This window comes from Zootoca vivipara, chromosome 8 (genome assembly GCF_965207765.1).
Source record: "Zootoca vivipara chromosome 8, rZooViv2.hap1.1, whole genome shotgun sequence".
Classification (NCBI taxonomy): domain Eukaryota; kingdom Metazoa; phylum Chordata; class Lepidosauria; order Squamata; family Lacertidae; genus Zootoca; species Zootoca vivipara.
In genome coordinates, this window is record NC_142591.1 from 21,111,696 (window position 1) to 21,129,128 (window position 17,433).

Below are 17,433 nucleotides of genomic sequence, written 5' to 3' on the forward strand. Positions count from 1 at the left end.
TGCATGTGGAGGAGCGGAGACGCAAACCCGGTTCCCCAGATTACGAGTCTACCTCTCTTAACCACTACATCACACTGGCTCTCCCGTGAGGGACAGTTGCAACAGGCCAAGGCAGCTCTCCCTCCACATTCCCCCTTCTGCTGAGGCTGAAACACTGTCACTGGTGAGGTGGTCAGTGGCGATGGCAGTGGTAGAGCAGGATGTTTGCTGTGGAGCTGCCCTGTGGCTTTCCTGGGCCACCTGCCACTGCAGCCCTCCATTGCTGCTGTGATGGTGCAGCTGTAGTTTGCAGTGCCAAACTGCTGCCTTAAGCAAATATATAATAGGACAGTGTCCTAAGGACACACACACACATTTCTCCTGAGGATCTTCCAATCTAAATTTTGATTGCTGGAAGTGACGAGGGTAAAAGGATGGGTATGCACAAATGCACTTAGCTTTGGCTCTGGGGTAGGGCTAAGAGGCTAAGCCAAAGTCTCCATCCAAGAGGTGGTTTTTTGAGGAGGAATTTGGAAGAAGAGGAGATCTGGCACCACACAGGTTTTCCAGGCTGTTCTCCTTCAGGCGGTGTATCGGTGGAGACCTAATTTATTTCAGTTCCTAAGAGCTTCCGACGGGTGTCACCTTGAGCTGTGAATAATGTCTGTTTTGAAAGGCTATCAATGATTTGCTTTTTTCCAAAAGATCAGCACTAACAATTATCTGGTGTAATTGATGTCACCCTTAGAAACTCCCTGGCAGTCTTTATAGGAAGTGCTCCGGGTTCAGAACATAGGCAGGTGATATTGATACAGAAGGGATTGGTTGAGGAGAGAGAGGGAGAAAGGAAGGAAGAAGTTGCAATGGCACAAGTGGGCATGTTATATTAAATGTGCAGTTGCAACAGAAGACAGCATATTGTGGGATAACTCACCACTGTCCTCGTGTCACTGCAGTTTGCATTTCCCTGCCCTTTAGCAGGAGCAGGCAACCATGTACAGCAGAACTAGGGAAACTCATAATGTATTGACATCCCAATTTGGGCAAGTTGTCCTAGATCAGGGGTGTTATGCTGTATTGTGTTTTTACTGAAATTCTACAGTTAATTCTACAGCTAAATTCTACAGCTAACCCAGTCAGATGGGCAGGGTATAAATAATAAATTATTATAATATTATTATTATGTCCAACCGGTCGATCGCAGGGTGTCTATGGTCAATCCTGGTCAATTGCGGGATCCTCCTCTCCAAGTTTGGCTCCTCCTCCCCCCCCCCCAGAAAAGCTCAACAACTCTGGTCAATCCAATGGGTAGATCACTGCCAGTTTATTTATAGTGGGAGTAGATCGCAGTCTCTTGGAAGTTGAATGTCCTAGATATTACAGAGCCATAGCTGCCAAGTCTCCCGCTGAAAAATGCGGGATCAGCAGCAGTGCGGCACCGGAAGTCGCTTCTACGCATGTCTGGACATGGATAGAAGCAACTTCCGGTGCCGCTCTGCCCGATTTCCGGTGCCCATACATGGGCAGAGTGGCACCCGAATTGGAGCCTCTGGCAGGTAGGAAATCCAAGGGATTTCTGGGATTGGGAGAACAGCGGGAAATGGATTAAAATCCGGGGGTTTCCCGCGAAAAACAGGAGACTTGGCAGCTATGTACAGAGCATGCAGGCATGAATAGCTTCCACACAGAGCAGAACAGGAGAAGAGAGTGCCCCCCCACAAAGAGCCCCAACCCCTGACATTGCACTTGCTGAATAGGTAGGTAGGTACTGTTAGGTAGGTAGGTACTGTTGGAGATGCAGAAGAGAGGCTCATTCTGTGGTTGAAAGGTTAATTTGGTTAATGTTGAAGTCAACTAGCCAAGAGGGGGACTGTTGCAGGTGTGGCTTAGCAACCAAGCAGGGCCACATGATATTCACCAAGGTAGTACAGTGGCCTGATTGACTGTGTAGTTCTGAGGGAACTTTGCCCCTGTATTTTTGGTTGAATGTAAGAAAGTAAAAACCTCTCTATTCATTTCTTTTTCAATTATACACTGTTTTTGTTCAGTTTTCCTTGGTAAGGTGTTATCAGGGCTTTTCTCTCTGGAGTCTGCATTATTTAAGTGACTTTTATAACAGGTACAGCATGAATTTCTCCAGGTAGGAAAGCCTATAATGCCCGAAAAGGGCTTTTGGCAGTGAAGTGTCTCCTCAGAATGACTTCTTCATGCCTATAACTCAAGCTTTCACCTTTTCGTTTTCCTTTTCCATCTGTGATGGCTCTTTGGATTCAAGTTGGCTTGAGTTTGTATGTCGTGGATTAAGTTCCGACTTAGAACAGCAGTATAAACACACTCAAAATGTAATTTCAGTGGCACATTATATAAAACAGGCAGTGGCGGGAATTCTCAAATGGCTAACAGGCAGCAAAAAATAAACACAATATATGATAGCCTGAATCACTAGTCTGCACTTGTCTTTTCATGAATGTCTGCATTCTTGCGACAGTAAAAGTCAATTTAGTTATATTACTTACAATATTGCTTTTCTTGGCTACATGCAAAGTTGAGAATAATTTTCCACCTTAACTTTGTTTGAGACCTGGAGAAAACACACTTAACTGTGTTTCCTATATTACTTAGAATATGTTTTGGTCAAAGGAAAGCCAGGGTATGCATTCGGGTTTGTTTGTTTTTTTGCCAGACAGCTTCAATTTGTACCTTCTTGACATCAAAGTCTACCAGCTTCCATTCTTATCTCGTAGAACACTGGCGTGCTTAATTACTTTCCCCCATCATTCTATTCTTATAACAACTATGCCCCTAGAACCTACATCGTTCGTAGTCCATTCTCGTTTGACGTTTGCCAGAACAATAATCTAATAAACATTGCACTCTTATTATCAGCACATCCTGGGATCAGAATATGAACTAAAATGATAGTTGCTCTCTCTATATATACTATCAATATGCAAGGGCTACTTTAAGCATGGGCTTGGGCTTGGGAATGCTAAGTGGGATTTGCCTATGTGAAATTGGTTGTTGGTTTTTTTGTTTTGTTTTTTGGAGCCTGCAAAATCATTCAGAATGAAAGTCATCCTTTACTCGTGCCCCCCCCTCGCCCCCAAAGAAAAATTATATTTAGTGAAGTTATGTGAGGATATACCAGAGTGATATACCAGAGTGATATACCAGAGTGCTTTTCTTGTTCTCCACTGAGAGAACTGTGTGTCTTTGCACGTGAGAAATACAAATCACCCTGTGAGAACTCCCAGAATTCCTCAGTGATATGCTTTGCATGCATAATATATTGGAGTTGCCATAGCTCAATGACATTACATTGTATGCGTAAAGACCCTATGTTCAATCTTGGCTCCTCCACTTACAAGGATTTCAGGTTGCATGGCTGGGGGGGGGAATAGATGAGCTGATGGCCTCATCAGAGGAAGAGCTCTCTCTGAACTTGCAAAACTCTTAATTTATCTGGATGCATTCAGTACTGTGTCAATGGCTGGCTTAGTTAAAATGAATATACAGTGCTTTTAAAGTTTCTCAGTACAAGAAGACAAATCTGATCATATTTCTTAATGCATCCTATGCTCTCCTCAGATTACTTCCCAAGTGGTCTCATTGATTTTAAATTCTGTTCTGGGGCAGATCAGCTGTGTCTATTTGCTTTAGTTATTAAGATGCAGCATCTAAACCTTCTAAGCTACTTATATCTGTAAAGTTCAAGTATTTTCTAGGGTGTGTGTGTGTCATACTGACTTTTTAAAAATTCACAGATGGACTCTACTATGGAATCAGAATTGCTCTAACAAGCAATTTTGTAGATAAGCATGCATGAATTTATTTTTTGCAAACATAGCTTTTCTTGCCATTTTGTAGCAATACCTGTGCATGCAAATAAAGAACGTTTGCTAATACTGGTAAAGAAGCTCATCCAATTTTTTATTTTACCAGCATTTTCATTCAGCACTAAAGAATTTAACCCTAAAAGCTTCGATACTTCTAAAATACAGTTGATACCAAGCTGCTTATCATATATCATACTCAAAAAGCACATCCACATTTTGATAAAAACACTTTCTTATTGTTTCAGTGCTGCTGTTCAGTGTCCTTCATTGCCTCCTCCTCCTTTGTCTCTCAGCCTTTGGCCTCAATTTACTCACAATTATATTGGCTGTGGTGGTGACACATATAATTTTGTCAATAATACCATGGTGTTAAATCTGACATGATACTGTCATAAATACTCATGAAGTCACGTGGGTTTCCACAGTCAATCATATTAAACAACAGTTTGAGCAAAGGAAAAGAGGGGGAATGGTATCAAGAAAAATTGCTGGGACATGCAGGTTCCAGGGTGCTTTGGTGCCCTTTCTAAATTCTGAAGCACCCTGGAAAATGTACCATGGATTCATGACCCTAGGATGCTGCAATTTCAGTTTCAGATGACAGGAAGTAATGAAGCTCTCCCGGTCACTGCAGGTGATGCCTGCCACATTTGTGGCAAAGAGAACAGATAGCTGTGATGTGAGAGAGTTATGGCAACAGCATGAGCTTATTAAGAGCCAAGCCTGGACTTTCTTGAAGTTTGAGCTTAACATAATTAGTACAGGGACAAATTCACAAGTTCACCATTGCAAGCTCTCCAGTTCCAAACTGCAAAGTCATCGCTAATTGTAAGGCACTGTATCCTACACACAGGGCAGTTTGTATTCTAATGTATCTTGTGTGGCTATATAGCACCACAGATTCACAACCTGTGTCTATTCCGCCGGCTAATTTACTGCAGTTTAGGTTCAAAATGGGATGAATTTGCAATGAGGAGATAAACAACTGTGAGCGTAGCTCTCCCTGGCTGTAATTTTCAGCACCCTTTGTAATACGTTTTGCAGTTGTTTTAGTGGACCAGGATGTAGGGTAGTGTATTTAGGCACTTGAAAAAAAACCAGTCCTGTCTCATCTCTGTTAAAAATAATGCCATTCTCTCATCCCCATAGTCAAGTTTATGGCACTTCCAAGGGCGCAGGAATACACTTGATAGTTACAACTGAAGGTGAGAAAGACAAAGCTTGCGCATTTCTCCCTTGAGTTTCATTCAGGGGTGTCTTACCCATAGAGTGGTGGTGCATGGTTTCAGTGCGCCACGTTCTGGAGGGCGCCAGGGAAGAGGCGGAGGCTGGACGTGGCGCCTCCCAGCATCAGCTCGCCACCCTTGCCCGCCTCCGCCATGCCATGCCGAAGTAACACCCAGAGCTTCCGCCAGCCATGGCCACCATGGCATGAAGCGGCCAGCTGAGCCGGGAACTGCCGCGTCCAGCCTCCACCTCTTCCCCACTGGAGGAGCTCCCTCCAGCCATTGCCTGCCTCCTCCAGCCCCGCAAAGCTGGGCGCATCGCCAGCAGCACTGTCCTCCCTAAAAAAGGTTGGCAACTCTGGGAATTGGAGGGTGCCGGAGGGATCTTCACACCACAGCGCCGGATATGCTTAAGATGGCCCTGTTTTCATTTTATCAAAATATTCCTTAATATAATAATTGCCTTGGTGAATGAGACCTGAGCCCATCTAATCTACTATTTTGTCTCCAACAGCAATGATGTAGCACTCCTAAGCAAGACATGGTGGCCTTTCCCTTTTGTTAGCCCTAGGATCTAGTATTCGGATGTAGACTGCTTCCCACTTGGCATTTTGATGCATGGTTGCTGCCACCAACCCACATCATGCTGGTCATGCTTGTTTCAAAAGATGCATGATGTGACATCATTGCAGTCAATGTTTCCCTTCCCCTATTTCCATAGAAGGTAGAGAGGAGTGCTTAACATAAACAGAATCATCATACATCATCATAAAAACATGGGGGGAATATGGTTTGGGGACAGCCATTTTCCTTGCTGTCAGGTCCAAAGTTGCTATGGATTCTGTTTTTGGAAGAAGATGGCAAAACTAAATCTAGGAATGGAATACAGATCTCCATCTATGCCTTGCACCTGCTCCTCTTTTTTTCTTGATACTATAGCCCAGGTGTTCATGATTTGAACTTTAGAGCCAGTTCTGCTTGGCTGAACTTGTGTAGCAATGCCCTCCGATCAGTGTAATAATAATGACACGTGACACAGAATTTAAAGGTTAAATTGGGTGGTTCAGGCCACAACTTTATTAAATATGCATGTTGAGCGGAATTGGCTTAGGCGTTGGAACCTATCAGACTAAAACCGACTCCAACCCGTGTGTTGAAGTCCGTGAGAAGTTAACCACCAGTAAGGAACCCGGCGATGCCGATCAACCGGAACTCCTTCTGTGGCCACCGAACGGGGCGTGCCTTACGGCCCTGGCTACTCCCGGCTCTGGACCAAGCCTCGCCCCCGGAATCCTTTAACGGAATTACTTCTCCAAATTTGGGCAGGTGATGACGCAATCTGCCCCTCCTCCATCCTATTGTTATGCAAATTTCCAACGCCTAACCGCCTAACCTAAGTTGTGACGACATGCTACGAGGTAGGCGAAAAACCCATCATGGCTAGCCCAGTATGGGAAAAGTCCTACCCGGTCCACTGACTAACCAGGCAACCAACCAGGTCCGCAGCAGCGCCCCCTATTCTCTTATTAAGGGGCGGGTGGGCGGGTGCTTCTGTTCGCTCCGGCGAACTGGGGATAAAGAGAACGAGCTCCGGCAGCGCGGTGGGGTTTAAACGCTGCGGCCCCGCCCCCCCATCCCTATTGGACAGGGGCGCGGGTGACGCAGGCGGGATCTTCCATTGCGCAGGGGCTGACACTGCAGCCCCCACGCAATGGGCTCGTCGGGCTGCCCACAACTCCACCTCCGGCAAAGGCACGGAAGTGGTTTTGTGTAGCAATGCCCTCCGATCAGTGTAATAATAATGACACGTGACACAGAATTTAAAGGTTAAATTGGGTGGTTCAGGCCACAACTTTATTAAATATGCATGTTGAGCGGAATTGGCTTAGGCGTTGGAACCTATCAGACTAAAACCGACTCCAACCCGTGTGTTGAAGTCCGTGAGAAGTTAACCACCAGTAAGGAACCCGGCGATGCCGATCAACCGGAACTCCTTCTGTGGCCACCGAACGGGGCGTGCCTTACGGCCCTGGCTACTCCCGGCTCTGGACCAAGCCTCGCCCCCGGAATCCTTTAACGGAATTACTTCTCCAAATTTGGGCAGGTGATGACGCAATCTGCCCCTCCTCCATCCTATTGTTATGCAAATTTCCAACGCCTAACCGCCACTCGAGCCCCCCCCAGGCTCGCCGCCAATCCGCTCACATGTTCTACCAACCTAGGTATTAATTTCAGCACAACCCTAATTAGAGGTTTTGCACTCTGTTAATTCGTCGTAAGATATTAATTAAATTATTACCGGGGGAGTGTGACCCTACTCTCTTATTCGCCTAATTAAGATCTACGTTATCCAGGACATCTCTTATGGCAGCAATAACGTTCAGTAGCCAGGCGTCATTCCCAATCGCAGAAAGGTGAACGCCATCATCGCGATAGAGGGCTGCTTCACTTCGTTTCAGGGTGGGATGCTGTATAACCCGGCCATTCAATGATAACACTCTGCGGGCCACGACTGAGTTCAAAAGCCTCCTGGATTTGTTCAAGGCTTTAGGGCAACGGCCATCACGCCAACAGCGTCTTTCCAGTAAAGAGGACCACAGTAAAGTCATCCGCGGGAAACTCTCCCTCATCAAGTCAAGATCTTTGAATATATGTTTCCTCAACTCGACCGCGTTGCGGTAAGCCAGGTCGTTTTCGCCGAGTTGCACAATCAGGAAATCTGGGGGGGATCAACTCCTTGAGGGCTGTAAGTTTCTCAGCCGGTAAACGCGAGGTTTGTGCCAATTCTAAAGGAATGGGCAGAAAATTCCGTGGGGTTGTACCCGCAAGATGCAATGGCTTTGCGGAGTACCCTGGTAAATTGCTGGCGAGTGAGCCGAGCACCATCATGGTGAATGAGCAACGGGCCAGGACCCGGCGGTCGGAGATAAAGATACCGTCTAGTGTCCTTCACTGGACAAGGACCCGCGGCACCTGTTGCCGGGAGGCGAATGCTAGCGCCTCTCCCCCTCTGGTCCGTTTTTGAGTGGCGGACGTGCACAATAGCTTGGGCTTCGGACAGTGATAGATCCCGTAATAATATACCCCGGGTAATACCATCAGGGTGGTCCTCACACACCACTTCCCCAACCCTAAGGGCCCCGAAGTAAGCTAACGAAAAGGCTGCCGAAAACAGCCGCGCTTCAAATTTGGACCAAAGAGAACGAGCTCCGGCAGCGCGGTGGGGTTTAAACGCTGCGGCCCCGCCCCCCCATCCCTATTGGACAGGGGCGCGGGTGACGCAGGCGGGATCTTCCATTGCGCAGGGGCTGACACTGCAGCCCCCACGCAATGGGCTCGTCGGGCTGCCCACAACTCCACCTCCGGCAAAGGCACGGAAGTGGTTTTATAGTTCTGAATATATCTGTTGTTTTTCTCCCCCATGAACTTATTGATGACCAAACACAATGCTCAGTGGTTCCATTTGCAGATTGAATTCATACAACAGCAGACATGAAGCATGGTAGAAAGAGAAGTAGCTTGATGATAAAGCACAGATACTGCATGCAGAAGATTCTTAGTTTAATATTTCATCTCTGTCTGAAACCTTGGAATGCTGTTGCTAGTTGAGTTAACACAAACCAGTGATCTGACACAGTATAAGGCAACTTTCTAAAACTTTCATATGCAGCCTATCTGGTAAGGAAAGGTGCAGACCAAAGGTGATGTTGTTTTTTTAAGCACCTACTCTCATTCTGCCTGAACTCAACCAAACTTTCTTGTTTGGAACACAGACCTCATATTACACTGCAACCCTGAGAGTAAAATGCTGATTCTCCTTTCTTATTTTGACATTTTAGTCATTTTGATCCATTCATTGCAGTGGCAATGAGCTTAGAACAGATTCCTTAGCTAAACAGAAATATATGGAGTTTCCTAATATGTTTCCTCAATCACAGCTGCGGTATTGCTGATTCAGGCTGTGACCTACACAACATCTTCTGAATTCAATAAAAGCAGGAGCAGGTTTTATGTAGGCCAAAATCAGGACGTTGACAGGTTGGGAAGAACAACATTCCCCAAAGATTCATTGAGTCATAAGGTCAGGCCTTCTGCTTGGTGAAACTTTGCATTCACCTCTTGCATTCATTAAAGCCCCACTGACACAGAACAGGCTGATCAGAAAAGAGGCGTGATGCAGTCCATTATTATTATTTTAATCAGGAAAATTATCCAACACTTTTAGCACTATTCTATTCTAGCACTATAGAAATAAGACTATACAAAATTATTTTCTTTCACATTGCTTGGTGTGTGTTTTTCAGCATCTCTTTTGTATGCTGTGTTTCCATAATGTACAATTGGTATGGATTTACCTCTCACGCCCTTTTCTATATTTCATGTATTCTGGGCAGTGTGCTCTTCTAAGAATACATAGAAAGCTGTCATATAGTAGCTTATTATTAGATGAGATGCAAAGGACTGAACATCCATTTTGCCTTTACTTCTGGCATACTTCCACACATATGCACACACAAATTGGACTGGTGCCAGCATGTAGACAATCAAACTAGCAACCCAAATGAACCTTCCCAGGCCTTAATATCAGCTCAAAAGTCCACCATCAAGATTGATTAGACTGGTGGACACTAGAGACCAATTTCCTAATGAATTAATTTTCATACATTCAATTTGCACATGTTAATTTATAGATTACAGCTATTCTGGATCCTATAATACCACTCAGATGGTGGAGTTTTTCATTTGTTTGTTTTCCAATACATAGTAGGTTTTTAAGGGGCATCCTAGCTAAATAATGGGCACTGGCAATAGGCCTAACAAGCTTGTAATATCCCATGGGTTTTTGGAAATTGGACTTACTGTGTGAAGGTACCTTGCAACAGGCCTGCCCTAAGACCTGGATACAGCAGGGGTCAGCAGAACTTCATCAGGTGTGCTATAATATATATTTATGAACAACTGGACACCCACTCAGCATAGCAGCTAACCAGGCAAAATTAAAATTCCCAACAAGTTCCTACTTGTTGAAGGGGACCACACCCCGCTTGGAAGGGGAATTTCTGCTGCAGATTAGTCATTTCTCTTAGACAGGCCACACAAATCTGTGTTTGCTTTTCTGCTGAGCCTGGGAGGTGGGACTGTTTGAATCACATTTTATACCAGCCATTTTACTCTTCTATGTTGTTCTTCAGTGAAGCACTTCCATTGTACATGAGCATGACTTCCTCAGTTATGGAAAATTTCTGTGCATTCGTAGAACTCCATCAAATGGCTCACATGCATCCATGAGACTCTGCAAGGTAGTCCTGAGGATTGGTCCAGGCTAGCATCAGCCCACAAATCTTCTTTTCTTCTTTGGCGATCACTTGTAGCAGAGTAAGAGTGTCTTCCATAAACACTGTTTTCAAAAGTGAGTCCTTAAGTGACGTTGGAGGCCAATTTTGGACCCACAGGTCTTTCCAAAGTAGGAACATAGGTTTCTGGACAGGAGTTGATCATTCTTGACAGCCATCTGTCAGGAATGCTTTGATGGTGTTTCCTGCTTGGCAGAGGGTTGGACTGGATGGCCCTTATGGTCTCTTCCAACTCTATGATTCTATGATGATGAGGGTTTGCCAAGCATGCCTTCCTCTTAGCACGTTTCTGCCTTTCATCCCGAGTTTGAGTGTCTTCAAAACCCATGACACCTTTATGAAAGGCTGTTCTCCCATTGGAGCACTCGCAGGCCAGAGTTTCCCAGTTGACAGTGTTTATACTACATTTTTTAAGATTTGCCTTGAGAGAGTCTTTGAACCTCTTTTGTTGACCACCAACATTACGCTTACCATTTTTAAGTTCGAAATAGAGTAGTTGCTTTGGAAGACGATAATCAGGCATCTGAACAACATGACCAGTCCAACAAAGTTGATGCTGAAGAAACATTGCTTCAACACTGGTGATCTTTGCTTCTTCCAGTACACTGGCATTAGTTCTCCTTTCTTTCCAAGTGATGTGTTTTACTGATATTCAGATCTCACAGCTTCTGCTGCTGTGTACTACTAAGAGGGAAACTGCACTTTCCAGGAGGTGAGGCAATGCTGGCATAGGAAGTAGCTATGTCATCGATTTCCCCTAGGTGACTTCAAGCCTACCAAAGCATTGTGAAAAGGAACTGTGCTGAAGCTGGCAACCCTCCTAAAGCAATGAGATAATGTCGGAACCTGTCGCTAAAAACCTGACCGAACACAACAGTTCTAAGAACAGGAGAGACGGACATTTGCAGCCTCCAACCAAACAGCATGATAAGCATTACTGTATCTCTGGCTTCTTGACATTTCCTAGCATGGCAACAGTTGGCTCACTGAGTGGCAGGAGGCTGCCTTCATGTCTGTTCTTAAGCGATCATCATGCTTGAATGGGTCACCTGATTTCACTGTCAGGGCCCCTGCTGATGCTGCCTTAATGACATGGGAGCCACTGGAGCATGTGGTTCACAGAGTGTGGGTTAATCTACTGTGTTGCGTAATAAAAACAATTGAATAACTCCTTTGTTCCAAGCTTTTTCAAGAAAGGGTGGGATACGGATGTGCTTGACACCTTTTCTGAGCCACTACGTCAGAGGACACAAGGCCATGTAGGAGTAGCCAACAGTGTTTGTGTTCCCAAATCACTGGCACCGGGATATGCTCCACCCACAATAATTGCATTTTATATTGTGATTTTCCTCAAAAAGGACTTCCTGGCTTTCCTCTCTCTTCATTTAACCCTCAGAATCACCTTCTGAAGTAGCTTAGGCTGACAGTGAATGGCCCAAGGTCAATCAGCAAAACATCATGGCTGAGCAGGGATTGGAAACTGGGTTTCCCTTATCCTAATTCAGTACTCTAACAGTTCCATTACACATTACATTGTCCATATCCTTTCCAGGAAGGACAAATGTTGCATTGAATCACTGAAATGCTCTAAGTGGATATTGGTGTTTTGTTGTAGCTGCTGCAATCTTCGAAAAACACAACTCTCTTAGACCTTGATAGAATTTACATCTAAGTCCACATCGTAAGTATTGGGGTGTGAGACTTTCCTGCTCAACTAGTTTCTTGGCTGTTTTCTTCCTATTCCCATACAGGAGGTTAAACAAAAGAAGCAGGCAGGTTTTCGTAGGCAGGGAATCTTCCCAAGCTTTTTCTTACTGTTGCCAGTTGTGGTCCTATAAGCCATTTGATTAAGCCTCGGGTGATTTTGCTCTCAATATTTTTCAATTATTTCACAAGGCAAAGGTGTTTAGCAGACTTGTAACTAATTGAATCATTCTTCTTGCCTTTTGTAAAATATAATTGATACTGCATTTTGCTTGTCTATGTTCTGTTGCTTCCCAAATTATCAATGCCTACTCAGAACTAATTAGCTGCCATGCAGTGTGTTAATTCGCTAATTCCCTCTAATATTCTAGGGTGCATTATCATCTGCAGCAGCTGTGCTAGAGTGTATGATTCAGATGTTCCAAGCTGCTTACCCTGCCCTATTCTTTTACAGTAGCTGTGTTACAACTTTTTCATTTCCTAATAGTTAAGCTGTGTCTTTTTTTCCTGCAATCACCATGAATCTCTATGAAATCAATTCACTGCCATAAGGCTCCTTTCCTGCTTTAATTTAATCTTAGGTTAATAATGAAATATTAATTTGGGGTGTGGGGCCATCATAAAATATGCAAAGAAGCAGTTGCTTTTTGTATGAAAAATGCAGGCCAACTAACGGTCTTATTTCTCTCCTAGACATTAAAAAAGAAATGTGTTGTGCAGTATGAGAGTTCACTAGCTAACGGCCTTTCAAGTTTTGTGGCATGGGGAAATGGAGTGGGGGTGGGATGTAGAGTCGCAGTCCTTTTTAGAGTGGCTATATGCCCTGCTTTGCAGAGTACTGTCCTCTATTTGTGGCAGAGAGAAGTCCAGAATTAGAGGAAGAAGCTGAAGCAGGCGCTGAGGAAGGAAGGAGGCCAAGTGGAAGAGATTAGTCAGGCTGGTGGAGAGCTGTTATGAAAGCTCCCATCCTCTGTCTCCCAGAACCAGAAGAGGGCTTCATGCAGTTGAGGTCTCCAATTGCTTGGAGAAAGTTATGGAGAGGAGAGGACTTAAATAGTGGTGCGGGGATGGGGAGTTTCAGTCTCAGCAATTGATTCATGGAGTAAAACCTACCAGGGATGGGCTGCTGTGTTCATTAAGCCTGTGTTCATTAAGCCTGACACCCAGCCAAGTCTGTGAAGATTGTGTTTTTGTAAATAAAGACTTAACTCCAACTTTGATCGGTGTGATTTACTGCCAGCTCACTCTTTGACACACATAACACTGAGAAGGATATTGGGCATGTTTTGCCCCAACCATAAAGTTGTTCCTAAGTGCAGGGCTTCATTTTCCCCCATAGAAGTGAATGACAGACCTTCATCAAACCTGCTTACTCTTCCTAGGGAGTTTTGCCTCAACTAAACCCCAAGACTGCAACCTGTTTACTTTGTCCCACAGAACCAAGACAGGAAGAAGCAGCTTGTTCAACTAAAACACATGGCACACTAATGATGATGGTGGTAGTTGATGGCGGGGATGATAACCAGAAGTTGTTTGCCTTTCTCTACCACAAAATCAAAATGTCCTGAACCAAATGCATTAAATAACTCTTCACATATACTGTGAGCTAAGTTCCAACTACATATGGTTACTCTTTGCAGTTGCATTCTGATATGGACAGAGGAGATGGATCCATCAGATATATACTGTCGGGAGAAGGAGCAGGCATTGTTTTTACCATTGATGATGCAACTGGAGATATCCATGCCATTCAGAGGCTGGACCGAGAAGAGAGATCCCAGTATACTCTAAGGGCTCAAGCCTTGGATAGACTGACTGGCAGGCCGATGGAGCCGGAATCTGAATTTATCATCAAAATCCAAGATATCAATGACAATGAGCCCAAGTTCCTGGATGGGCCATATGTTGCTTCGGTACCAGAAATGTCACCAATAGGTAAGTGGGACTTTTGAGAAACCTTTGGCCTTATTCCAGCTCCCTAGCAGAAAGATTGTAAAAGGAAGGGTGGGAACTGGGTTTACAGTCTAGATTATAAATTCAGCCTATGTGGAGCGAAGGATGGTTATAAAACAGTGATTCCTAGGTGGCAGGGAACCTTCTTTGATCTGTCTGGTTTTCCCCTCAGCCTATACTCTGTTTTTCCTAGCTGTGTAGGGAGGAAACCAGGAAATGTATGACCCTTAAACTTATTGTGAAACTTCCCTCCCATTGGCTGTGCAGTTTGCTGCTTTGTACTGTTTATTGCTGAAGTGGAAAACCTCTCAGAGGTAGAAGCTCTGGCACAATTGCTCTGTTTGCCAGCAGATTCTGTGGTTGAGGCTTGTACCCTACCAAGGTGAACACAGCCCAACGGCCACATATTGGTGGCTTCCTGAGCAGGCTGCTCTGAAAGGCCCATGGATTAAATGTTCATTTGAGCCCCTTTGTTCTTGCAGCATCTTGTGCCAGGGTCAATTCCACCCGCCCTAGTTTACTGTTTACCAGTATTGATTTTGTTTCATCCAGTTGCCCCATTTGCACTTACTTAATAGCAACAGGACTACTGCCAGATATTTATCCTACAGTACCCAACAGATGGCAATAGGAAGATCAGTGAGCCACCATGCATGTGTGGCTCAGACGTTGTGCAGGCCTGCAGTAGACTGTGGCTGTAAAAGTGGTGCTGGGGGAGTCCTCTGCTGCTACACCAAGGTGTGCTGCTTGCTACCTGTCACTCATATGCCCACTACAAAGAGCAAAGAAAGAGCCATAAGCACAGAGCCATGAAGACCTGTGGCAACAAGCCTTGTGCTTCATTGATTTCCAAGCTGTGCTGTGGTCCCCAGGGGGCCATCATCAGCCTGTGTAAATTAGATCAGTCATGAGCTTTGGCCAGTTTTACACCTGGAGCTAAAAGGGACTTTGACTGCCCATAGATCAGAGAAAGGCAAAGGTGGTTTTAAAGCACCTTAAACTTGGAAAGGTTTATGAGATAAGAAATCCATTGGTCTTTTTGCAAGAGCAAGTATAGCACAAAATGTAACCTCCTGACTCTTTGCAGTTTATTAAACAATATTCAAATCCTAGCCACAAATACCGTTCACATTGAATATAAAGAGCCAGTTTTGAAATATATTTAATAGATCCTCATTAATGGTTCTTACTTTTCTCAAGGTCTTTCTGTTCCTAGTCCCAGTAACATTGTCCAAGCATATATGCATTTGCTCTTGAATTCTATTACAACGTGTCATTTCTCTTTTCCATCTTTTCATTTGCTTTTTCCCCTCTGCATAAACCTACAAATTCTTTGGAATGATGAATGTGTGATAGCTCTATTATACACCAGTCATATATACACTAGTGATACACACTCCTACTTCACACAGCCACAGCTAAGTATTATTAAGGCCTGTTGAATTCAAGAGAAACATATTAAAACATGGACCAACCCTGCCATTAACTAGTGAGACTCTGCTTAATATTGGCCAGATCATGCCCTATGGCATTTGTAGCATTGCATGGATGTTATAATAGTATTCATGCATAAAAACTATCAGGGCAGGCTTCCTCAACCTCGGTCCTCCAGATGTTTTGTGAGACTACAATTCCTATCATCCCTGACCACTGGTCCTGCTAGCTACCTTGGGATCTTGGGAGTTGTAGGCCAAAAATATCTGGAGGGTCAAGGTTGAGGAAGCCTGTACCAGGGCCATCAGGTTTCAAGAACAATGAGACAAAGAATCGCACCTCCAATTATGATTTTCAACTCTCAGAATTCTGCACCCAAATATTAAGCGTTTTGGCAAATACAATCCGTTTTCACCTTTTGGGAATGACATTACTTAGATAAATGCAATTTAATTGCCCAGGTGTTATTTGGTTGCTACAATAGTCGTGATTCTTTGTTCAGATTTCATAAGATATTTCGTTGATGTTTCTGGAATGCAGTTTGTTAAATGGACTTTCTCATTTTTCCTATGATAATGTTCTTCTCTTCTGCATCATATAATCCTTTTTTCATTAGCAGAGTACCAAGTGTGATTTAAAGTTTTATTTTAAAGCTGAAGGACCTGAATAGAAAGGTGATAAGTTTAGCACCCTGTGGTTCTTAGCAGTTCTCCAACAAGGGCTGTCATCCTATAGATTATTTACTGATCCAATGATGTCTGGTGGGATTTGTGCTTGTAACCCCCATTAGTGCTAAGAGCTATGTGTGTAAATTCCTCAAGCATTAGAAAGAGAACAGGCTCCTAGATAAATACTCTGTATAGCAGGACATTTATAATTCACTGAACATAGTTAGATCTGTGTCCTCTCTCCACAGCTACAAATCTAACAAGGTTCTACACTGTTTTTGTCAGGCACCTCCGTTATCCAAGTGACAGCAACAGATGCTGATGATCCTACCTATGGGAACAGTGCCAGGGTAGTCTACAGCATTCTCCAAGGACAGCCATATTTCTCTGTGGACTCCAGAACAGGTAATTTCATTCAAGAGAAAAATCAGCCAAGAATGTGACATTTCCCATTAACTTTCATTCAGTATTCACCTTAGGCTTCATCTTCAAAATGCAAGTCATCAAAGACTATGCAACCCATTGTTTCTCAATAAAGCACCAAGAAGTGTTAAAAAAATGAATGAGAAATGATGTGTCGAGTCCAGCAGCAATTGTAGGCTGGTGCAATGGAAAGGAAAAGAACTATTAACTTCCATGGACATTGCATCGGATCCTAAGTGTGGGGAAACGGCATAAATAAAATGAAGGTTAAAAACAAATACGCAAAATAGATAAGATTGAATGAATGTTTGGGGGAAATCAGCAAAGTTAACAGTTGTATACGGGCTTCAGAGAACAAATGTGATCAAAGTCTGTAGAAAAGTAAAATAGAAACAACAGGATAAAAAAATTGACCTCATCAATATCTAGGTGAAGATCCCCAGCCAAACCTAAACCTACAGTTTCAGCCTCATACTGTGGGTTAAACTGAGAACAGGGCCTGGAAAACTTAATGTGAACCTGATGTCACCAGATGCGAATGAAGCTGCATAGCAACTTTTCACTCTTATGACTGTGTGAGGATGCCCCATATAACCACAATGTTGAGTATTGGGAGGGAGAAGCCAAATTAAAATCCAGGTCAGCTGCTAGGGTGATCTGTGATTATTCACTGTCTTTTAGGCTAAGCCACCTTGTGTGTTGAGGGACGCAGGTGGTGCTGTGGGTTAAACCACAGAGCCTAGGGCTTGCCGATCAGAAGGTAGGCGGTTCGAATCCCTGCGATGCGGTGAGCTCCCGTAGCCCAGTCCCAGCTCCTGCCAACCTAGCAGTTCAAATGCATGCCCCAAAGTGCAAG

At 44.2% G+C, this 17,433-nt stretch overlaps 1 protein-coding gene across 1 annotated transcript in view; it reads left to right on the forward strand.

Moving 5' to 3' along the window:
* The window catches only part of CDH20 (cadherin 20), a 161,788-nt gene that overhangs the window by 117,986 nt on the left and 26,369 nt on the right, over nt 1-17,433 (forward strand). Inside the window, exons 3-4 of the mRNA XM_088676224.1 lie at nt 13,740-14,034; nt 16,440-16,559. Coding sequence (XP_088532350.1) covers nt 13,740-14,034; nt 16,440-16,559 — 415 coding nt within the window. The remainder of the gene's footprint in view (nt 1-13,739; nt 14,035-16,439; nt 16,560-17,433) is intronic.